Source organism: Aythya ferina (genome assembly GCF_964211825.1).
Source record: "Aythya ferina genome assembly, chromosome: 5".
In the NCBI taxonomy this organism is placed as follows: domain Eukaryota; kingdom Metazoa; phylum Chordata; class Aves; order Anseriformes; family Anatidae; genus Aythya; species Aythya ferina.
Window position 1 is genome coordinate 18,124,217 of NC_140301.1, and position 22,849 is coordinate 18,147,065.

Here is a 22,849-nt window from a genome sequence, read left to right on the forward strand (position 1 = left end):
AGGAGTTCAGTGGAAGTGTGCACAGCGTGTGCCCCAGGAGCAGACCATGCACTGCGGGTGGTGCCTCTGCGTCAGCAGGGCACGTGCAGAGTTAAGATGCTGTGTCTGTGCCTTATTCCTGATACACTGCGAGCACCCAGTCTTTCTGCCAGTAGTTCCCTCTTCAGGTAAGAGCGCTCATGAAAATTATGGCTACTTAGTGATTTCTTGGTATGGCTATGCAAATGCTAATGGGATCATCAAGAAATTATTTGTTTTTTGTTATTAAATGTCTATTGCATTTAAGAAGCAGAAGGGTAACGTCTACCTTGCTCCTACATTTGTACTCCTTGAACCTAAAGAGTAAAATGAGGAGTCTGGCAAGCCTTACGTTTTCAGTGCAATCCAGTAAAAAACTTTGCAATCCCTTTCTCATTATTATTTAAGAATATTGTGGGGGAACTCAGTCAAAAGCCAGATAGGAATCTTATATTTGTCATGCTGCTGTACGTACCATTAGCAGGTATGTTTGAGGGATCATAAAAACACCGTGTTTGTCTGAAAAGATTAATTTCCCATAAAATTATGTTGGTGTGAATTCATTATAGTGCCATCATTTATAGCTTTATGGCCTTTGTCCCATAGTAGCTTTTCAATGCCACCTCTAGGAGCCTGTATCAGAGTATCTAGCCCACACACCTGGGTCATGTCTATGCTCCTTTGAGTTAGTAGCTTGAAACTTCATTTTCTCTCCTACGTTCTGAAGTTTTCCATCACTTACAGTGCCAAATACACTTGCCTGTAAGTAGATTTAAAAGTTTTTACATTTAACAGCTTTTTTTTTTGTTTGGTAAAGAATACATGAACTTAATGTTTAGTAAAGGTACAAGCTTTGTCAGTCTAAATGCAGCAGTGGAATTGAGGATGCTTTTTGGAGATTTTTCTACGTAGGTTTCTCAATCTGATGTTGCTATAGCATTTTTCCTTTAAATGAGCTAGAGCATAGTCTAGCTGAATGTGCGTATTTTTTTACAGCCTATAGTAAGTTGTTTTTCTTGCTACATTCTTGTCCCATCCTTTCCAATGTGAATAATATTGGCACAGCTCACCCAACATTCAAATTTAGTAGGCTCCATTCAGAGATGGTGTTTAATAGAAGGAAAATGTAAATAACGGAGCTGACTGTGGGCTTAAACCTGTTCAAAGCACGGAATCTCAGTCAGTTTAATAGATGAAAAATACTCATAGAAAAGGCAAAAAACGCTTAACCTGTAAAACAAAATGCAGGTTGAAATTTCTAAGAGTTTTTTTCAGCAAAAAGCTTTTTGTCCCAAATCAAGATTGTATGTATGTCTTCATTCAAAATATTTGAAATTAGAGGGGTTGGTCATCAGTGATACAAAAGCCTTTTTCCCGTTCCTTCCTTCAAATATGCTGAAATTTTGCAGAAAACCAATACAAGATCTGCGTGGGGACAAAAATGAGGGTTTTTTTTGTCCAATTTAAGCTTCAGCTTGATCTGTATTTAAAGTCACTATACATCTAGTTTTGAACCATCTCACTGCTACACGAGTCTGCTTCAGTGGCCTGCCTTTGTAATTTGACCATATAGAGGAGGTCCCGATTTCTAAAGGACAAAATTACAGGCCCACTATGTACTAATAGGAACCTCCCCATCTGTGAGTTTACGGTAGGCCACGTGGTTCAGGTTTCTGTCTGAAATGGCTGGGAAATCGACAAGCTAATACAGGCTCAGCTGTGATTCTTCTGATACAGGGGGCTTCCCATCTATTGGTAACTGCAGTAGGACGAGCTGATTTAGCACTAGACGGTGTCCAACACGCTTGTGTTAACTTAAGAGTTTTCATTTTTCACTTCCTTTACTGTAGCTATTGCATAGAATCAGTTGTTCTGTGAAGTTCAGTCAGTGGGAAATTCAGAAGGCAGATAGACAGGTATCTGATCTGGGAGACAAGCACTTGATATTTTACGTGTATTTGTTTTAAAGCCAGTAATGACATCACGTTTTCCTAGAGTAGGTAGTCAATACATATGTTAAAAACTTGACCATTCATCACTAGGAATATGCTGTTTCTGGTGTGTCTAGTTGTTGCAATTGGTAACATGCATCCCATTTACAAATCTGGGACACAAGTTGTAAGTTTTTCTCATTTTGTTTTATAAATAATCACATGTAATTACTGTTACATTTTTGTCCTTCTCAAGTCCAGTTCTTTACTTATGTTTAGTAGCTCCTAATTTGTTATTATCTTAGTGATGCAACAGTATGCATAAGCTTTGTAAGAGATAACGGGAAGGAAAATAAAGCTGTTTAACTTTACTTCTTTTAAAACTATTTTCTATTAACGTCTTCTAGGACACAAAACCTTACACTGATAAATAAATACAGACAAGCGTTCTGTACCAAACACCTACTTTATTTCACCTTTTATTAAAAAGAACCACCAAATGGTATTTTACTCTGAGTAATTACCTTAGATGTTTAAAATAATCTTAAGCAAATACTTGTTTTGCTTTTTTAAAATACACATTACCGTGACAGCCAGTCACCTACCCATTTCTAAAAAACGCCTACACTTTCCTAAAATAATGATAGAAAATTTTCAGCATTGCAACTATTAAAGCACGGAGAGTCAAAATGAGAAAATGTCTCGTGGCTTACTCATTACATTTGGTAGTTACTACCATTCAGCATTCATGAAAGTAACAAAAAGACACAACAAGCAGACACTGGGTTTTACCAATTTTATTTCTAGACTTTAGGTTGTTGTTTTTTTAAGATTTTTTTTTTTTTTTTTGCTGGAAACTTGTCTGTTACAGGTCTGTTGGTGAAAATGTGCATTTCAGACCAGTGATGCCAATAAGTACAATATAAAAATGTACAAATCTGAATTGCTTGCTTACTACAGATTGTTATAATAATGTGACAAATAAAGCATCTCTGTTGGCACATGAACCCACTTATCTGGATTTGGCCTTTTAGTACATAAAATAGTTAAAGAATTTTGCAGTACACACTGCCACTCAGTGTAACACATAATATAACTGACAACCACTAACTCAGTAATCACGTTTGGTTCAGAGACACAGAGATGCCACGAACAGAAGTGTTTTATGAGGTAAGCAGTAAATGTTCCTGAAATTTGGACAGAATGTATCCAGTCCTCCTGGGTCCTGCGACTGCTAGTAGCATTGCAATGCTTTGTTTATGCACTATGTAGGATCTTAACTGCATTTGCCTCAAAGAGTTCTAATTCTGTTTTGGTTTAGCAGCATACAGGCAACAGCTAGATTATTCTTCAGCATACAACTCTGTTAGCTGGCTTATTTATGAGATTTACAGGCTTTTTAAATTAGCATTATGCTATAATTAAAAAAAAAAACAAAAAAAAACTAGTATATCATAACAGATTAAACACACAAAATACTTAGAGTTCCAGAAGATAACCTATCATACCAACTGATGTGTCCCAATTGATGGGTAAGCGCATCAGGTGGCATACAAGAGTTATATTATAATGCACCTTTCATATATCACTTGTGGCTAATAACACAGCTTAAAACTACTATGATAATAAACCCCAGATCAGACAAAGAATCCAGCTTTATAAAATGCGCAACACCATAAAAACTGACATTACTTGATCTTCTGAAATGTCTGCCATTTTAAATTAATGCAACCTAGTTGCAAATCGCGAGACCCATTCAGAATAACGTTCGATGCATTTCCATTTGCAGTAGAACTATGAGGCACTGTGTACGAACATTAAAACCTGGTCTAGACACGGTTAACTGAAGTATGAGGTATTGTGAAACAGGAACCTTTTTGGAATAGAGCAGTAATCACATTAAGTAAAAATTGATCACATAAAAAATCTACAAAAAAAAATGATGTCAATAATATAATTTTCTATGAGAAAATTAAAACCTATAACATGGCAGTATATGACATTGTATAACAAAAAAAAAAAAACTGATCCACAAAATAGCAGCAAAACACAATGACAAAGATACAGAAAAGCAATGTTAATTTTTTTTTTTCAAACCATGCTGGGAATTTATCCATAGCAGCTCAATAAAAATGGAGCATCCGCTCCTATTCTTTTCTCTTTTTCTTTTCTTTCTTTTTTTTTCTTTTTTTTTCCTTTTCTTTTGTCTGTTTTTTCTTTTTTTTCTTTTTTTTTTTTTTTTTTTTTTTTTACAATCAACACCTTAGCGGCAGTTTTCTCACATACATTTCACCATCACATTCTCCTCGAGCATCAACTTCAACAGCTATGTCCACGTCCCTTCAGCTACTTCCTAAAATAATAATAAAAAAGATACATAGCCAAGATGTGCAAATTTTCTATTTGTAGCTAAATTAAAAAAAAAAAGGGGGGGGCATATACTGGAACAGGAACTTCTTTCAAGTACTCCAATTTTCGTATCTATTAACTATGGCGTTTTTTTCATGGTTAGACTGCTACTGAAAATGTATAAGGGGCCAAATAGACTGCTTTGTTTTGGGTTTGGTCTCTGAAGTGTCCTTTTTTCTTTACTAAGCTGTGTTAAAACTGCAACATCAAGGGTAGAAAGTTTTTTTTTAAAAAAGGGGCGATTGCATTATTTTACAAATCATACTGGCCTTACGAACATCCTCTGCAATAAATATTCTTTTTAGCCTTAACTATAAATTATATATTTTAGTGTTTAAAAACCTTCAGCTGTAAAACATCTAAAGAAAATCCTTAAACTATGTGTCCTATATGTGAACCTTTAAGGCCCCTAATTTATAAAGATGTGTTGGCACCAAAGGATTTCTAAACTTCAACTTTTCTATAGAAAAGGATAGGAAGATATCCTGGCAATTTGTGAATGCAATTTCTCTCACTGGAACGCAACCTTCGGAAAAAAAAATCACCTTTCCTCTAACACCATAGTTAAATGCACTTGCCTTGCAATTCCAAGTTTGCGAACAAGCACTTAATATATTTCCAAACCATTCCATTAAAAAAAAAAAATTCCCACACAATAAAAGAATGTATTTCCTATATCTAATGGACTGAAAGTGCTTTGAATGGAATGGTTTTAGAATATTACAAACAACAAAAAAAAAGACTAAACTGTGGATTGAACCTGACCATAATTAGGCTGAATATCTGCGGGGTCAGACCAGCATTTTTACACAGGTAACTACAAAAATATGAAGATTACAAAAATATAATATATTATGTCACTATTTCGGTTTCTCTTTATAATAGAGTATCGTATGAGTAGTACATTGGCCTTTCCCAACAATGCTAAGCTGGAACCCTACAAATGCACAGGCAATCCACAGGCACGCACGCACACACACACACACAAAAAGATTAACATATAATAATGCTGTATACTAACATACACTAACTTATGGGTTACGTTAACCATTTATAAGGTGAAGAGGATAAAAAAAAAAAAACTAAGGAAATAAAATAAACATTTACAGATGAATTATAAAGTGACTAAATGCATAAGCAAGCAAGATACAGAAAAGCCTAGAACTGCGTTAAAGCTATGCTTTTTAAAGAAAAAAAAAAGAATATTTCATTTACTATCTAAAAAAACCCTCTTCTACTTTAAAAATGGTTGGTTGGTTTGTTTTATATGTAAGAAATCAAATCTAATACCTCCCCTGGAGACATTTTGTGTGTTAATGCCTATTTTTACAACATACAGACAAGAACACTTTAATATAAAAACTAGTTGATTATTATTGTATAAAATCCTCTATTTTTGTAGCACAAACCCCTGGGGGTAATGCAAATACTATTTTTTTCTTTTTTAAGACAGTTTTTGGGGTATTTTTTGTTTATTTGTTTGTTTGAAGTCACAGATGGAAGGGAGACAGAGCAAGAAAAAATATAACAAGACGGGTTTTCCCTTCTGGTATAAAAATGTCCTGGAGAAAAGGGTTTCTGGGGGGGAGATCCTGATGCTGATTCCTTCTCAGATGCCCTTTCTTTGTCTGCTTCTCTTGCCAAGCAAACCCATTAGAAGAAGTCCTCTTAAATGTTCACATCTCGCACATCAGTAGGTGTGCAGGAAAGGTCTGCTTCATCCTCTACAGTCTTTGTTTCTGAAGATACGTTGTGCTGCTGTGCCTGGCGTAGACTGGATTCAAGGAGGGATTCGATCTGTTCTTGGCAGGCTCGTAAACAATCCTAGAGAAGATTAAATGGAAGGAGAAAAAAGACCCAGGGTCCTTTAGAAAAATACAAGACCACAGACCACGTACCATCTCTTGAAAAGCCAAGAGAAATACAATGACGTTATCTGGGAGGGCAGCACACTCAAAGGAGAGCAGGAAGAGCAAGAGGAACACTAACTAGTGAGAGCACTGGATGAGCTACCCAAATTGCTGCAGGGTGCTAGCCTGGATCCCGCACTCAGTAACTGACTCCTGCCATCTATTTCATGGCCAATGTGAGCGTTCTCCATACACGGACCTCTGGACAAAGGACAGCTGTCAGTTTGCTCTTAGTCTCAGCACATAAGGCTACAGGAGGAACACGATGAGCGCTCTGCTGCCATCACACAGGCACTCGCTTCTCTGGCAGGGCCTTGGCACAGCAAGATGGAGCTTGCCTGTTGGAGCTTTATTGCAGTGCTTCTTGCCTGGGCTGCTAACACTTCAGCAAGTCCATCCATACCATCTTTTACCGCAGTCTTTTAGACCTTTTGAAAATACAAGCTCTCTGACTGGACAGCACTCTGAATCAAATCATAATTAAATGTAACGGAAAAGACATAAAACTGGGCTGGAGTCAGGACTGGTCCAAGTATTGCTGATGCCATCATGATTTCTACTTTTACCGCAAAAAAAAAAAAAAAGCCTTCAGCAGTGCACTCTATTACAAGGGATGGCCATAAATGGTGGTTTCCCCAGGCTGAGGTCTGATGATACAAAGTTCTTAGAAGTGCCATATTTTTATATTTAGATATACACACCTGAAGTTGCCAGCCAACCGCTACTATCTACAGCAGTGGGCAGCTCAGGTTAGTGAACTGATTTCTGACTCAGAAAGCATCTGAACAGAACATCACCGACCGCATGACCCCAAACTGGAGAGATCTAGAAGCACCACTGACCATCTTTGTAACCACGCATTATAAAGTGCTGCCAAGCTTTCAGTTTGCTCCTGCAGTCACCTTAACAGCTCAGTTCAGGTGAGAACTTTTTTCCCCTCATTTCACAACCAGTTTCTCAGCCCTCAATGTCCACACAACCCTGCCAAGTGACCGGGAGGGTACAAGGGCCTCGCTCTTGCACCCACTTCAGCCTGAATTAAAAGCACCAAGTGCTCATCTCCTGCGGGAAAAGGGAAAACTTCCCCAGCCATTAAAGCATACCCAGAGTAGGTATGGCCAATTCTACCCAGTGGTCCACAGCAAGGAAACCTGGAGAAAGCCTGCGAGCTCAACCTGTCCAACGTCCTGCACATTACAGCTATGTTCCTCAGCGCCACATACACCCATTGCAAGGACACACAAGTGATGCCTCAAACAGGCAAAACAATCACACTACATTTTGCCAAAATTCCTCCAGCGTGCTGTTTACTCCTATCTTTACAACAAACATCATATGCTTTTTCCCAACATATTTAACTCTGTGTATTAAGGACTTTGAAGTTTCCTTTAAGTATCGCCTTTTCTGATTTAACCTATGACATGTGTTAGCCCTTGCGGTGAACCCAGTCTTCCATGATAAATTGCCGTCAAAAGTGTTAGGATGTGCATGACTGAGAATGAATGTTGTTTTCCTGAGAGGGTGACCTGCCTGCTGTTTTCTTTATTTCCCAGTTTCAATTCTGCCTTCATTCAGAGGCTTCTTGTGTGATCTACCAGCTTTTCACTGATTCCACTACCACAAGAATCTCCTCTGCCACCAATAAGGGCACATGGCATTTGGGGTAAAATAAGATTAGAAACCCAAGCAAACAATTCTCTGCAAGTCCTTTCTGAGAGAGAGGGAGGTTAATCCTACCTCTAAGCAGATCAGACCATCAGTTACAGCTCACTGAAAACACATAACCTATGACCTTTTCTGGTTTAAACCCTAGTGTAATATTTCCTCTTGACAGAGACACACAGCGTTTTAAATGACAAAAAGAAACGCCTCATATCCTAGAGTCATGATGCCTTTGGCTCCTACATTCCTCTGGCCTCCACAGTAAGATCTCGATGAAGTCCCTTCACCCCGTCGCAAGATGCGACAGCCCAGGCCTGACTGCAAGGCTCCTACTCGTGTGTCCTGCAGCATGTACCTCAGCCGCACTTGGGTGTGTTAAATAGTAGGTGAACAGAGGTTTGGGGAGATTTCCAGTTTTACAAATCCAGGCACTTTTGCAGATAATTCTGTGACAACAAGGTAGTGTGCCAGGTAGTGTTATAACAAGGTAGTGTTTCCAAATTGAAAGCCAATTTATTTTCAGACCAAAGTAAATCCCATTTTTGGTTTGTTTTTTAATGCTATTTGCATATAGCATGTTTGAGCTCTGAAAACTCAAGCCATTCAAAAGGATTTCTTTAAATTACCTATTCTTCTCTCTCTGGACTCCAATCATGAATAATTACATAGGACTACATCATTTAAAGGTAATTTTTGACCACAGCTTTTTTTTTCCTGTGAGATTCTCAGAGTACAGCCTATTATAACTGTATTTTTGTAAAACATAATCCTTACAATTTATTATGAACTGTACTCTTACGTTACAAATGACTGAACCCTTTTTTTTTTTTTTTTAAAGTGATTTAGGCATTTTGGTTCAAATCATTTTTTATTCAGATAACTATTAGATGAGTAGTTTGTCTACAGGAATCTTAAAACTAGCAAAAGTAACTGCAAAATATAAAATTCACTGTGACCAACTTAATGAAAGCTTTTTTCATTCTTAGCAAGAATACTTCCTAACACAGAAAAGCAAATACTGAACTTGTGCATTATTCTGATAACTTCTCCCAACAACTTTTCTGCTTCACTACCCAAATTTTCAATGCCCACAGTTTGTTCAAGGTCATAAACCCTTCCTGGATTAATTAAGCTCCTCAGTGGAAAAAAAAAAAAAATAAAGGAAAAAAAAAAAGACTAGACTTAGTAGTGGTCAAATACCTTTAACACACAAGACATGATCAGACTCCAGGGTCAGATACACTAAAGGAAACAAACAACAACAAAAAAAGAAGCTGCCTGGAAATCCTTTGTTACTGCCTGACCCGTTCTGGATAACAAGCACATGTCTGAAGGTGCCTCTGAGTAGGGGAAGGCAGGAGACGAATTCCAATGTACTAACAGACAGCATGGAAACCCAATCTAATCTAGTTTAGCAAATTTCTGGCCTGGAAATGAATGTCAGGTAAAATTCAATCTGTTTGGATGATGGGGTCAAGAATAGAATGATGGAAGACAGCCCAAGACTTCTAATTGTGATTATCTGACTTCTAATTACCCCTGATCAAAGGCAAAATGGGAAATTGGACTCCTACCAATGTAAACATGAACCATAAAGGAATTCCAATCAGGTGATATTCATTTTACTTTAGATTCAGCTTTCTTTGAGACTAAAGGTAAAAAAGCGTCATTATGTTACCTGAAATCAAACAGCTGCTCTAGTTAATAGATAATCTGGGAGAATGTTAGCCATGTTGTTAATAAATGCATGCTCCTAATATTTCAAGACAATGCAATACAAAGCGTATTCAATCGTGCAGTCTGACAAGGGGAACCATCACATAACAAACTTCATAGAGGTGCTAGCGGAACAGGTACGAGCAATAGCAGGGTTACAGGGGCTGGTCTCACGGGGGATTTTCTTTGCAGCGGAATCGCACTATGTATGAAACCGAACAATTTTCTCTATTTCAATCAGCAGCAGTGAAAGATGCTCTACCCTTATTATGTTACAAACACGACAACATACATGTACGTAAGGTAAAAATTTATGCTGCTTATTTTCTGTAGTAACGTATACAAAAACCCTTACGCTTCTAACTCTACCTGCTCTAACACATAAATATATTTAGCAATAAAAGCTGGAAGGGAGTTACTTCCTTTCAAAGCTGTTAGTTTTAAGTTCAGGTCATACAGATTGCGACCTTACAATGACTCTGGACAATAAAAAGCAATAAGCATTCATTCTCTTCTTGGTAAAACTTCTTTTTCTTTTAAAAGAGCTCTGTCATCAACTAAGTCAAGTCACGTAAGGACATGCTGTTGTTCTCCAAGATGTGAGAAAATTTATTTCAATGCTCTCTATCAGGAATGATTAAGTAATATTTTTGTTTGAATCAGGTACTATCAGTACCGATAGCAAGCCTAGTATTTGTCCCCAGTACCTGCTTTGAATATCTCGCACTGGATAGAGGCCAACCATACACTCACATATCTACTCTGTTCACAAACTCACTAAAAGTATGACATGTGCCCACCAAACTGAGCAGCGGGATATTTACAGCATATGATTTCAGCATTTGAAGTTCCTACAGTATTCAACATACCAGCACTGGATCCATACTACTTTAGCTGCAGTAATCTAAATAGCAAAAAATAACATGCCAATTTCTGAAGCATGGTAAAGGTGATCAAAGTAATAGTCTGTGATATGGTATTTGTCAGCAGTTGTTTCACACAGTCTAACGTAAAATACTCTTTTGTGAGTAATTCATTATGATGCATTTGTCTTTCCACAAATCACTCAATCCTGTCAACAAAGTCCAATTACACAAAACTAGTTTTGAAGGGTCTGGACTAATACAGCTCTCCATGTATTTATATTATTAACGTGTAAAATAATTTAACAGCATCTCAAAGGTTCTGCCGCTAACCACAGAGTTGTCTTTATTTGACTCATTGTCCAGCGCTTGGAGACCTCACAAGAACCTTTTTAAAGCATCTATTTATTGGTCTTCCACATTGTTACAAAACAAAGCTCAACTCTGCCCCAACTTCACACACCATTATGACATGGATCATTGACTTTAGGTCTTCCTTGTAGGCTCCCTTCCTGGCCCATTCACTCATGAAAGGTTTATTGCTCACTAGTTACTGATGTGCATCTCCTGGAAGCTGCAGGGCAAAATGAGAGTCCTGTGAGGACCATCTACCTTGTCAGAAAGTCGTGGGACAAACATTTGTTCCAAAAAGGAATTCAATACCAGCTACTGTGCAGGTCTAGCATGTAATAAACCAAATTAGATCATTAGAACTCTTTTAAGAAGGGCTTTTTCACACCACTTGGCACAATAAAAGGCCTCAAGAATGGTCAAAGATAAGGTCAGAGATACCACGAGGTCCATTTATTGCAATCTCAGTAACTATTTCCTTGCCTTATTTTAAAAGTTTTGTTTTACACAGACCACTGGTTTCATTGCCTACAAGCAAATACAGCTTCTGCAATTGTTCAAAATCAGATCAGGGTTTCCTTGGCATTGTCAGATACACCTCTCACGAACATCAGAGCTGGATGTGGCACTCCTATCAGTGACCTGCAGCAGTGTAATCACTGATTATTAATGGCTATAAGGACGGCTAAGTAACTAGGACAAACACAAGCGAACATCTTCAAAAAAACCCGCTCTGAGGTTTGACCTTTATCAAGATTTACTGCCCGATTAGCTACTACACAGCAAGCAGACATTCATTCTTAAACTCTAAGGCAGGAGATCAACTGAGAAGAGTCACTTACCGGATCACATTTGATAACTTGTGATAGGAAATGTGTGAGGCATTGATAGGAGAGGAAAGTGTTAGTGTTCCCCAGATGCAGGCCTTGTACAGCTGCTACCACGCTGCCAGCTGCGATCATGGAAGGTGGGTTTGAAATAAATTTAACATCTGTATGAAGAAAGAAGGAAAAAAAAAAAAAAAGACTGAAATGATTGCTTTAGGAGAAGCCTGCCCATACACATACACTCTCCTCTACCAGCGTGGCTTCAGCTGCCAACTGTTGCATCCAGAGGAAGGGAAATGGTAGCAGAAGCTGCCTCCTGCTCCGCACTGCTACAGGCCCCAACCTGCAGACACTCAGCCACGCGAGCAACTGTGCTGAGTGAGTGAGTAGCCCTGCTTAGCACGAAGCCTGGGAGGCTTCACCTTCAGGGATTTTTATCATAAGCAGGGCCCCCATTCTTCGAATGTTAAAATACTTTACTCATACAGATAATGCCACTGGGGTCAACAGCGCTATACATCCCAGAGAACCTGCGCTCGCGCGGTCAGCCCCTAGGTGCACTCTAATCGGGAGTCCTCGGGCCCTTTAAAGCAGAAACCTTTGCACTGACATTCAAAGGAATATAGCCTTAATGAACATCGACAAAAAGAAAGAAAGAGAAAGAGTGCTTAACCCCGTCAGGAGGCAGATAATCCATATTTAAATTAAGGTTTCATCTTAAAAATGCTTTGTCTCAACCTAGCCTCTTGTCAGTGGCTGCCATCCATCCTGGCAACAGGGATTTAATGTAAATGTGGCATAACTAAGTGACGGGGGTCCCAAGAATTGGCGGACAATCAGTTACATTCTGATGTGACACCATGCTGACAAGAGGCTGGGCCCCCTTCCAGACTGCATTGCTGTAGGTCTCTCCACAAAGCCACTCCCATGATTCCTTAAGGGGCTATCTCTGCCATTTAGCATGTTTTTGGTGTGTGTGTGTGTGTGTGTTTTTAATAAGAATAATCCACATTTTAATGCTAAGACTCTTTCTGCAGAACAGGAATGCGTTTGATCCGTGGCAGCGTACACCTTGGAGGAGAATCGGAAACAAAAGGAAATAAGTGGCACGAGTAAACATCTAATTTTGTGAGGAAGAAAGGGAAATGCCACATTATACACAAGAACCTGAGATACATTCCTTCAGCTTTTATCAGAATACAACTTCCTCTGGGTCGAAAAAATATAAACCATCTGTCAAACCCTTGAATGAAATCAAAGGCATGGACAGCTTAGAGTGCTCAGTGGAACAGTTTAAGTATTAAATCATGCATCTCCTTTATTATGATAAAATAACTTTTGTGCAAATGTTTTACCAGTGAAACTAAAGACTTTGGGACTCTGTGGAAGTCCTCTCTCTGAATCTGTTCAGACATCTCTGATGCTCCACTGCAGCTCAGACCAATACCCACCTTCAAAAGGGCATTTCACCCCGCGTCCTATGAACCTTCCAAATTAAAACCAATACAATTAATGGTGGCCAAACTCTTGTGATGCACTGCAAGCTGCAAGGCAAGCTTGGTCTAAAGCCATCTCATGTACGCTACCATGTTTAAAACAAATGTAATTTACCCCTTTTTCCTAATCCGCCTATTTCTGGACAGACACAAATACACACACCTCCAGGCAAGCTTCTATCGTTGCCCAAAACAAAGTAGTTCAGGTCAGTTACTGACAACACAAGCATTCCAGAGATGGTCCCCAGCTGAAATACTGACACACAGCGGCAGGTAGACTTCAGCATTAAGGGCTTTCAGTGGGCAACTGTGAATGCCACCAAGATTCAGGATCCAGGGGACGCAGTGGCAGCGACTTCATGCCAATATTTGCTGATTTCCACAAACAGAAGGTGACCAAGATGTGTCAGTTTAAGGAGTCTGTCCTGGCAGGATCACGTTTGGCATTAATATTTGTGTTCTTCTTTCAAATGGAGCAGTAAACAAGAACATGAATTCATAGTCACACCCTCATTCTTTCCAAGGTGGAAAAGTGATAATGAAGTTTAAATGACCAGTTTGTGTCTGTCCCTATAACCACTCCAGACAAGCAGCATGGACTGCCTTTTTGTTGCAACTCAACAAGGAATTATTTGTGGCAGAGGCCACTAATTTCAGCATATTAATCAGGGGGCCCCTCTCGCCTGTAATTGGATGCCCCCAAGTGAAGAGTGTGGCATCATTGTCAGCCTCCATCGCCTCATCTTGCGCTATTGAGCGCCCAGGAACAAGGGGGCTTCGGTGAGATGAATTAGACCTGACACAGCCACAATGGGGTAGGGGGCCCCATCAATTGAAGCACACATCCCCAGTAGCCTATCTGAGACTTCATCCAAAAAGAATAAACAACTTCAGCGTTGTTAAAAAGAGAGAGAGAGAGAGAGGGGAGGGGGAGGAGAGAGAAGAATGCCAGCCACCCTGAAGGGAGGACAAAGCAGGCATATAGGCGCTGCAGCGCTTTAAAAAAAATTCCTAACAAGGCGAGTCACCCCTTTTCCTTTTTAAATGGAGCAGCAATTCCATCCGTCTGGAGAGCTGGGGGCTATGAATGAAAATCTTTTCATTGAGGCAAATCAAAACTGCGAACATAAATCACTTGCTGCAAGATGCAACAGGTTCCAACTGGTCACATACCTTGAGACTCCCAATTTTATAAAGGCCAGAGAATAGGAGAATTGTAACACAGTTGTTTCAAAGGGAGATCTCTCTTTCTCCATCCGAAAGGAGGAAAGCAACAACAGTAATAATAGCAATAATAATAATATAAAAGGAGCCCGGTATGTTTTGATAACCAGAGGAACATAATGAAATGCTGAAGCTCCAATATTTGTTGCTATTCATTGTTATGCTTGTATAGAGCTGCAGTTCTCCCTCAACACTGGTCTTAACTTGGGCCAAAAGAGGCCTGCTTCCTTTTGAGCTCTCCCTGCCTTGCTCGGCCATGCCAAAGCCCCATTCATTAAGCTCAATTATGTGTTAACTTCAAACAACCCCTGGTAATTTTTTTTTCTCTTTTTTCTCCCAAACCTACCACAGCACAAAGACATCCTTTGGTGAAAATGGATTTTTCAAAACTAAACCAAATCAAACAAATCCACTTCTACTAGCCAGACAACTGAAGAGGGAGCTTAGAAGGAATTCCCCTCAACTTCACCTTGCAACGTAACCTTCTCTTTCTGGAGCGAACACACATGCACACTCATCCACGAACACTTCCACAGCCTTCGCCTTGTTAAGCCAACTGGCGGAGGTTTTATTTTCTAAGCAAGCATTATTTCGCCGCCTCTTCTTACGAGCCCCTCCTTTGGTAGAGGACGCAGGCTGTACACTTCACACTGAGGATACACTGCGCTTGCCCCTGAGGCCACTTCAGTGAGTTTCACGGTGTTTTCAGTGGACTTTGGATTGGGCCCCACAGCATCCAGGCAGCACAACGCATTTGCAGTCCATCTAGGTTCGTTTTGGCAAAGGGAGATACAACACAACCCAGCAACAGCAAAGCAAAGTCCAGATGCTACTTAAGCCACGTTATCTTCACTAGCCAACAAAGAAGTCATGAGGAAAGCAAGAGGTAGAGAGAATCCTGACATCCAAAAATAACAATAAAAACACAGAGCCTAGTGGCAGCCTTCCTGAGCGCTCTTTCCCCAGGCAATATTCCCAACTTCAGTAGGGAGCTGAAGAGGGCCCCAATTCTGGTGAGCTCAGCGCTGTTTTTTTAAAAGCTCAGTAAAACTCCCAGAACATGGTTCTCATTTACTGATCCATTCTCCAGCTGTGGTGTGTAACAGTGTTAAATAAAGGCTCTGGATGTGCTTCCTAAAAGAAACATAACAACACCGACAGTAGATCAAAGTACTGGACTCTTAGCAAGTCTCCAACCTTTGAACTACTCTTGTTTTCATCCCTGTCATTGCCAGCACAACAACCTAGGTTAAACATCCCCATATCCAAAGGGGAGGCCAGGTAGCTGTTCTTTTTAGCAAACGGCCGAGGTGGTGTCAAACTTAGCAAGTTGCACCTTCAGAGTCCCAGCGGCCTTATCTGGTAGAATCTGTCACGGAGAGTAGGTCCGATTTTCCCAAAGCGTTGCTGCAGGTAGTTTGAAGGCTGTTTGAAGGTTGCAGCGCTCCGAACATGGAGCATTACTGCAGGCAAGCTAACTTGGGAGCTGCCCGCTGCTCGGATGTTAGCCCCAAGATGGAGAGCAATGCCAGTGTTTACAGATGTCTCCGTTAGGGTTTGGTTGTTCTATCTTTAGGCTTTGCAGGAGGGCTGATTCTGTGAAATCGACTTTTTTCTTCCGAGTGCCTGCAATCTTTCTTCAATCTTTTTTTTTTTTTTTTTTTTTTTAAAACCAAATCCATCTCTGGAAAATAAACTACGCAGCGTTAATTGGGTTCACTAACCACACATATCCCAACAAGGTTTTCCAGTGCGGACACCGCATGTCCGAATGCAGGCTCGGTCTCTTTTTTAGCACAGCTGCTACTGAGCATTAACATTTAATACAGCGCTGTATCTCCTTTACACTACGTTTTTATCAGTGTTAACAGAGTGTCTGGCATTCCTCTTTACGTGCTACTGCAAAAGAACATTTGCTTTGGCTGCTTCTTCTTCCTTATTCCTTTGCCATTCCTGGATTTGTCTTGTCATACGAAAAGCAAATGCACCAAACACATTTTGTTTAAACAGAATATCTTCCCTCTAGGACTTCTTTTGTCCCTGTTCCTCCGCTCCGGCCTGCGGGACGCGCGAGATCTGGCGATCAGAGCGGCTCTCCCAAAACGCTTTTCCTTCCCACTTTGCTAGGGTTCAGTGGGTAAAGCCGGTACACGTACAAACACACACACACACTCCGCATGCAAACACGGAACTTCAAAGGACCAGCGCGCGCAGGCACGGTGCCCTTGAAACCAAAGATCAGGCCTCTGCAAACCTGGCCTAGCGAGCGGTCGGCGTCTTTGGCTCCTCTGGAGGCCGCCCCTGCACATGGCTCCAGCTCAGCACGTGGTCAGAGGGGTGCAGATGGCAGGGGCTGGGTCTGGTGCCAGGAAAGCCTCCGCGCCGCGTGGCCCTCCTCCAACCCGCCACCACGGAGCAGGGGGAAGAGGCAACTCGGAGAGGGAAGTTTTAAAACCCCCACGCAGAGCTATTCACAAGCAAAGTCTCCCTCCTCTTTTAAAGGCCGTCTGAGAACGGATCTGCACGGAGGGATTCCCCGCACAGGCAGCAAGCCTTTTGCAGCCCCTGCATGAATCCTGGGGCGCGGGGCCGCACACGGTGGCTGGGGCACGGAGCGGGGGCACTTCTCACCCCGGCCAGCCAAACGCATTCAGCTCAGAAGAAAAGTATCTTCTGAGAAACTTACCTCTGCAAAGTAATCCACCTTCTGCAAACAACAAGGGCAATAATCGGGGCTTAAACTACCTCCCCGCAGCCCTGGGGGCTCACGGTAGGCCATAGCTACGGGAGGCGTTAGGAGCCGGGGGCTGGGCACATGTAGGGGAGCGACACGCTTTGCTTAACGTGCAGGGCTCATACCTGTAGCGCACAGAGCCACAAAAGTCTGAGCATGTTTACGGATGATCTGCTTGGTGTCCTCTGCCAGAGGCATTTTAGTAAGGAAATGTTCAATGAAATCGTGGGGGGTCATTGCAGCCAGATTCCATTTCAGCTTATTCACCAGCAGCAGCTCCATTTGCTGCGAAAACAAAAGGGGGGAGAGGGGGAAGGAGAGGAGGAAGAAGAAGAGGGGGAAAGCGTGGTTAGCTCCGCTCAGCACCGCACCGGGGCCGCCCCCCGCCACGCCGCGGCCCGGCCGGGGCCGAGCCCCCCTCGGGGCTGGCGGCCAGGGGGGGGGCCCGGCCGCCCCCCGCCGCTCCCCGGGCAGCGCCGAGCCCCGCGGGGCCGCCAGGGGGCGCCCGCGCCGCGCCCAGCCCGGCCCCGGCCCCGGCTCCGGCTCCGGCCGGGACAGCCCCGGGGGCCGCGGCCCGGGGGAGCGGGGGGCGGCTGGGTCCGGCCCGGCCCCATTTGGCCGCCGGGGCCTCGGCGTCCCCCGGCTGCGGCTGTCGGGGGAGGCGGCGGCCGCTTGGGCCCCCCGGGGCGCTGGGGTCCGGCAGCCCCCTCCCGCCCGCCCCGCTGCAGGGGGGTCCCGGCCGGCGGCCCGTGGGGGGGGGCTTCGTTTGCGCCTGAGGTGCCTGAGCGTGCAATTACCAGTAATTCGTCGGGTCTGATGGAGTTATCTGTGTAAATGCACAGTTTTTCTGCGGTCAGAGGAATAGTTTCCTTCATTTTGGAAGCCACAAACATGCAGGTAGCTCCGAGCAATTGCAAGCGGCTTTTCTTGAGGGGTTCGAACGACAAAAATCTGTCCAAGTAATTCATCGCCAAGGGGAAAACTTCCTCTTCGCACTTCTGCTCCTCGCAAACCTGCAAGAGGGAGAGAGGTCGTTGAGTGCTGAATGCAACGGGGGCGAAAGCCAGGCGCCCTCTGCCTCCTTGCCCCGGCCCCGGCTCTGCAGGGCAAGGCTGGAGGAGGAGAGGCGGGCACGGCGAGCACCGGGGGCACGGGGGGAGCATCAGGGAAAATGAAAGAGAAAGTCACCGGGGACAAAGCGGGGGGAAACGCGGCGACAGAAAGCCGCGGGCGATGCGTGGTAAAAAGGGGGGGAAGCGCCGGGGAGGTTTGGCCCCGTCTCGGCGGCCCCTGCAAGGAACAACGAAAAAAGGGAGAAACGGGCTCGGGCAGGGCGAGGGGAGCCCCCCCGGCTGGCAGCGGGCTGCGGGGCAGGGCTGGCCCCCGGCCCCGTTTATTCGGCGTGGGGTTCGCCATCCCCTTCGCCCTTGTGCCGCCGATTCCCCCTCTCCGGTCGAGACACAAAGGTGGCGTCCAGCCTCATTTCCCCAGACGTCATCTTTTCAAAAAATATTTAAAAATATTTAAAAAATCCCCCGGGCTCCGAAAAAAAGCCGAAACGAAGCGGCGGGGGTCCTTTACCGAGCCCGGTGCCGGGGGTCCGCCGGGGGGGCTCCGGGGGGGCTCCCCGAAGTGAAATCCGCCGCCTCCCTCTCCCGCCCCGCAGCGCGGCCGGGCGCGACGCTTCGCAGAGCGAGGCAGGGCGCTGCGCTTTCAAAAATTAATTAAAAATACATCGCGGGCGCCCAGGGCCGCCCAAAAGGCACGAAAATGTAGCCCGGCTTCTGGGGCTCCAGCCGGGAGCCCCCCCGGCCGCGTCGCGCCCCGGCCCGCGGCCCTTTCCCCCTGGCTTTGCCCGGCCGGGCTCGCCACCGGGCTCGCCGCCGCGGCACAGGCGCGGCGCGGAGGGGGCACCGCGGCTCCGGCCGCCCTCGGCGCCGAACAAAGAAACTTTCACCCCGCCGCTCCCCGGGGGCCGCCGCAGCCCCTCCGGCCGTGCCCCTGCCCGCAGCCCCGCCGGGCTCCCCCCGGCCCCCGGCCCCGCTCCCCCGGCCCCGGCCCCGCTCCCCCCCGCCCGCCCGGCCGCCCTTGGCGCGCTCCCCGGGACTTTCTAATTTTCTGCCGATTAATAAACACTTTTTTTTTTTTTTTTTTTTTGCTCTGCAATAAAAGAACAAAGATGGCGCGTAATACTGGCACGGGCAGCGCTTGCATACGTGTACAGGGATATTAATTTTAAAGAAACCCCCCGGCAGCGCTCAGCCGCCCGGGGGCTGTGCGGCGGGGCCGGCCCGGGGCTGCCCGGCGGGGCCGGGAGGGAGCCGGGCGGGGGCCGCCTCCGGCCGCGCTCAGCCCCCGGCTCCCCTCGCACGGCCGCCGCCGGAGCGGGGCCCCCGCGGGCAGGGGGTGCGCGGCCGCCCCGCCGGGGGGGCCCCGGGGCCGCTCCGAGCAGCCCCGGCCCCGCAGCCGCAGCCGGAGCCGGGGCCGGGCCGGGCGGGCAGCGCCGGGGCTGAGCGCGGGGGGCGAGGGCGGCGGGGAGCGGCGCGGAACCCCCCGGAGCATACAGACCTCCAGCATCCAAGTGGCAACTATTTTCCTCATATATGGCAAGATTTCCTTCTGCACGCACTTGAAGTAGGACACCGAGGGCGAGCAGGTCTCCTCCGCCTTGAGCATTGTCTGCAGCACCCTGTCGTTGAGGAGGTTGGCATCCAGGTAGGCTCGTCGGATGGTCTCCACCTCGCAGCACAGCAGCTGATGTTCCATGTCTGCCTCCTTCGTCTCGAGTCAGTTTTCTCAAGGACTGAGTCAGTCTCTCGCTCTCTCTCTTCCCCTTCCAGGAGTCCCTTGGATGCTGCTTCTGCTACTGCCGCTACAGCCCTCTGGAGGCTGCAAAACTTTCTAACTTCCAACAAAACTGTGACGTTACTGTTGTTAAGCAGAGATCAAAGCACGAGAGAGAATGAGAAAGAGAGAGAGAGAGAGCCAAAAGCAAGGGGCAGAGCCCTAAAGCCATCCCATAGGCTTCAAGTCCTTCCCCTTTGCTTAGCTTATAGAGAGCAGGGGTTTAATGCAAATGCAAATGAGACAAGGGCTTGCTTTCTTCAAGGGCAAGGGAGAGGTGGGGGAAACCCAAATTGTCTCTTCAGTGTATCATGCATAATTTTAAAAATGGAGAGAGTTCTGCAGTGGGAGCCAAATGATGAATGGGGCTAGGCCACACACAGGCACACATGGATATAAATACAGGGAGACGCGGTTGGTATTATTTTACTGGGGGCGCCAAGGAGGGGGAGCCGGGCAGCACCAGCGCCTCGCTCTCCCTTATCAATTATCGTGCCTGCCCTCAGCGATGCGTACCTGGAAGATCTGTCCTTTAAACACACGTGCTCCCGACCTGGACGTGCAGCCTTTGTAGTCGATCCCAAGGGAGCAGCTTTCTCCCGTTTCCTCATTCTTTTTCTTTTTCTTTTTTTTTTTTTTTCTCCTCCACAGCCCCTCAATGATTTTGCTGCAGGACAGAAACGTAAAGGAGTTGGGGTCTCCCCCCCTTCCTGCAAAGACGGTGCATCTCCCTCCCTCCCTCCCTTCCTTCCTTCACGCCTCCCCTTTCACTTTCAAGGCTTTACCCTCCCGAAGGGGCACTGGGGTGGCGGGGGACATGGCCACAGCCGACGGCGAGAGCAGGCCACCCTCAGCACACCACCCCCACTGCCCAGCCACCCAGCAGAAAACATCCCCGCAGAGCAGCAAAATGGTGGCCAGGGCTTCCTCCCGCACCTACGGGGAGATGAGCCGGGGGAGGTGCCAGCAGCCACCGTGCCCGGCCGTGCTGCACCGTGCCATGCGGCGAGGACGGCCCGTCCACGCTGACATGTGGCCGCACGGCCCTGCCGTAAATAACTCCCGGCCCCCAGCCTCGCCAGGCTGCCTGTACCTGAGAACGCCCGGCTTGGCTTTGTTTCTGGTAGAAAGCCTCCTTTAAACTACTCCTCGCTTTTCCGCGGGCTGATAGGGGAGCTTGGGGCCCACTGGAAAATACCAGAGGCGAAGCCAACGCGGCTGCTCCGCGGGAGAAACGCCTGGGCCTGAAGCGGAGCAGGAAGGCCGCGAGCAGCAGGGCTGGCGCTGCCTCGTGTGGGCCCACCCTGAGCACAGCCACCAGCTGCAGCCCGCTCCCAGCTGGGGATGGCATTGCCGAAGCACCGCCGGTGCCGGGGTCTCGTGGCCGCAGCACGCTCGCTGCAGGGCCGCGCAGCATCCCTGGTGCGTGACCTCGGGGGGCGCGGTGCCAGGGCTCACAGGGCATGTTGGCGCAGGGCTGCGTGCTTGCGTAACCTCCCCGCACGCAGCACGCCCCGCTCCGCGCCGTGCCTGGCCGCTCGCCTCCATTTTGTCTTTACCCACGCGGGGCACGCGACGCCCGTGGAGCTCGGCTCTCCTTGCACTCAGCAGCCCGCGGGGCTGCCCCGGGGGGCTTCTCGGCGAGGGGGCCGCTCCCCGTGCCCATGCCTATGGCTACGGCTGCTCTCACAGCGCAGCGAGGCCGGGGAGGCCTCATAGGGCAGCACGTGGGGACCCTGCAGCCGCGGGCCCGAGGCACAAGGCGGGGAGCGGCCGCTTGGGGGAGCCGGGAGGGGCGGCCCCGGGGCGCGCTCCCGCTGCCAGCCCCCCGCCGCCCCTCAGGTGCCGGCGCTGCGCTCGCGCGCGGGGCGGGAGCGGGAGCGGGGCCGGGGCCGGGGCCGGGGCCGGGGCGCGGCGCTGGCGCGGGGCCCGGGGGAGCCCCCGGCGCGTTGCGGGGCGGCGCGGCCGCAGGAAGCGCCCATTAGCGCGGGCCAATGGCGGCGCCGGGCTGTTACCGGGCAGATCTGGCCGCCCGCGCCCGCCGGCACAAAGGGCACCGGCCCGGGGGGGAGACCCCCGCGGCGCTCGGCGGCCCCCGGGGCCCGTCCCGGCACGGGGCCGCCCCGCACCTGCCCGGCCGGGGCCCGCCCCGCCGCTACCTGCCCGCCGGGCGGGGAGGGGGGGGGAGGCGGCGCCTTAACGGCCTCTTAACGGCTTTCTAACGGCTCTTAACGGCCCTTAACGGCCTCTTAGCGGCACGGGGCCGGTCCGTGGGACCGAGCCCGGGGCTGCCCGTCAGTCAGTCAGTCAGTCCGTCTGTCCGTCCGTCCGTCCGTCTGTCGCTGCCCTCCGTGCCGTGCCGCCCCCCTCCCGGTGCCGGTGCCGCTCCCGGTGCCCCCGCCCCGCTCCTCCCCAGCCCCGCCCCCGCCGGCACTTTCTCATGACGTCACCCCGCCCCGCGCGCCGCCGCCGCCGCTGCCTCTGACAAAGCCGCGGGCGCGCGCATTCCTGGCGTGCCGCCGGGCCGCGGGCGCGCGCCTCCTGCCTCGCGCCTCCCGCCCCTCGCCCCCGGGAGCGCGCTTCGCCTCCCGGCCCGCGCACCTGCCGGCGGGCGGCACCGCCGGGGTCGGCGCTGCTCCGAGGGGCGGGCGGGCGCTCCTGGAGCCCGTAGGGATCGCTTGGCCCTGCCCCAAGGGTTGTAATTCTGGGTTATAGTTCTGACCTGAAGCACAGATGACAAAATGATAAATTCGCAAAACTCAGGCTTTTTTTTTTTTTTTTTTTTTTTTTTTTTTTTTTTTTTTCCCCGAATTCGATGGGAGCATTACCACCACCATCAAAGGGAGCAGGATCGGGCCTGTAAC

The 22,849-nt window shown here is 47.3% G+C and overlaps 2 protein-coding genes and 1 long non-coding RNA gene across 11 annotated transcripts in view; 2 read left to right on the forward strand and 1 right to left on the reverse strand.

Annotated features, from left to right (window-relative positions):
* The window catches only part of LTO1 (LTO1 maturation factor of ABCE1), a 29,747-nt gene extending 13,174 nt beyond the window's left edge, over positions 1 to 16,573 (forward strand). For 4 of the 7 annotated variants that reach the window (XR_014693380.1, XR_014693381.1, XR_014693382.1 and 1 more), the window contains one exon: positions 3 to 4,497. Coding sequence is in view for 1 of the 7 variants with exons in the window: in XM_084520238.1 (XP_084376364.1) it covers positions 6,004 to 6,015 (12 nt within the window). In the remaining 6 variants the exon portion in view is untranslated. Of the gene's footprint in view, positions 1 to 2; positions 4,498 to 6,003; positions 9,149 to 12,724 lie in introns of those variants that run through there. The other 3 variants (XR_014693379.1, XM_084520237.1, XM_084520238.1) reach the window with 3 other exon arrangements.
* Positions 2,397 to 21,162, reverse strand: CCND1 (cyclin D1). Of its 3 annotated transcripts, XM_084520231.1 has the most exons (6): positions 20,502 to 21,162; positions 19,710 to 20,069; positions 17,939 to 18,154; positions 17,267 to 17,426; positions 11,703 to 11,851; positions 2,397 to 6,182 (listed from the first exon to the last, which is right to left on the reverse strand). In XM_084520231.1, exons 2-6 carry the CDS (start codon positions 19,905 to 19,907, stop codon positions 6,027 to 6,029), a joined length of 879 nt encoding a protein of 292 aa, XP_084376357.1. In that variant the 5' UTR covers positions 19,908 to 20,069; positions 20,502 to 21,162; the 3' UTR covers positions 2,397 to 6,026. The 3 variants fall into 3 exon arrangements, with proteins under 3 accessions (XP_084376357.1, XP_084376356.1, XP_084376358.1); XM_084520230.1 differs by lacking the exons at positions 19,710 to 20,069; positions 20,502 to 21,162 and adding an exon at positions 18,330 to 19,072; XM_084520232.1 differs by lacking the exons at positions 2,397 to 6,182; positions 19,710 to 20,069; positions 20,502 to 21,162 and adding exons at positions 9,304 to 11,083; positions 18,330 to 19,086.
* Positions 19,725 to 20,537, forward strand: LOC311437239. The gene is made up of 2 exons (XR_014693388.1): positions 19,725 to 19,856; positions 19,982 to 20,537. It is a non-coding gene; the product is annotated as an uncharacterized lncRNA (long non-coding RNA).
* Positions 21,163 to 22,849: the final 1,687 nt, after the last annotated feature.

Coding starts and splice junctions, on each gene's coding strand:
- CCND1 (XM_084520230.1), bottom strand. CDS start 18,557: ATGGCGAACCCCACGCCGAATAAACGGGGCCGGGGGCCAGCCCTGCCC. Junction 17,427..17,938: donor TCAGACCCGACGAATTACTG/GTAATTGCACGC, acceptor TTGTTTTCGCAG/CAAATGGAGCTGCTGCTGGT. Junction 6,183..11,702: donor AAGTTATCAAATGTGATCCG/GTAAGTGACTCT, acceptor AATCTTCTCTAG/GATTGTTTACGAGCCTGCCA.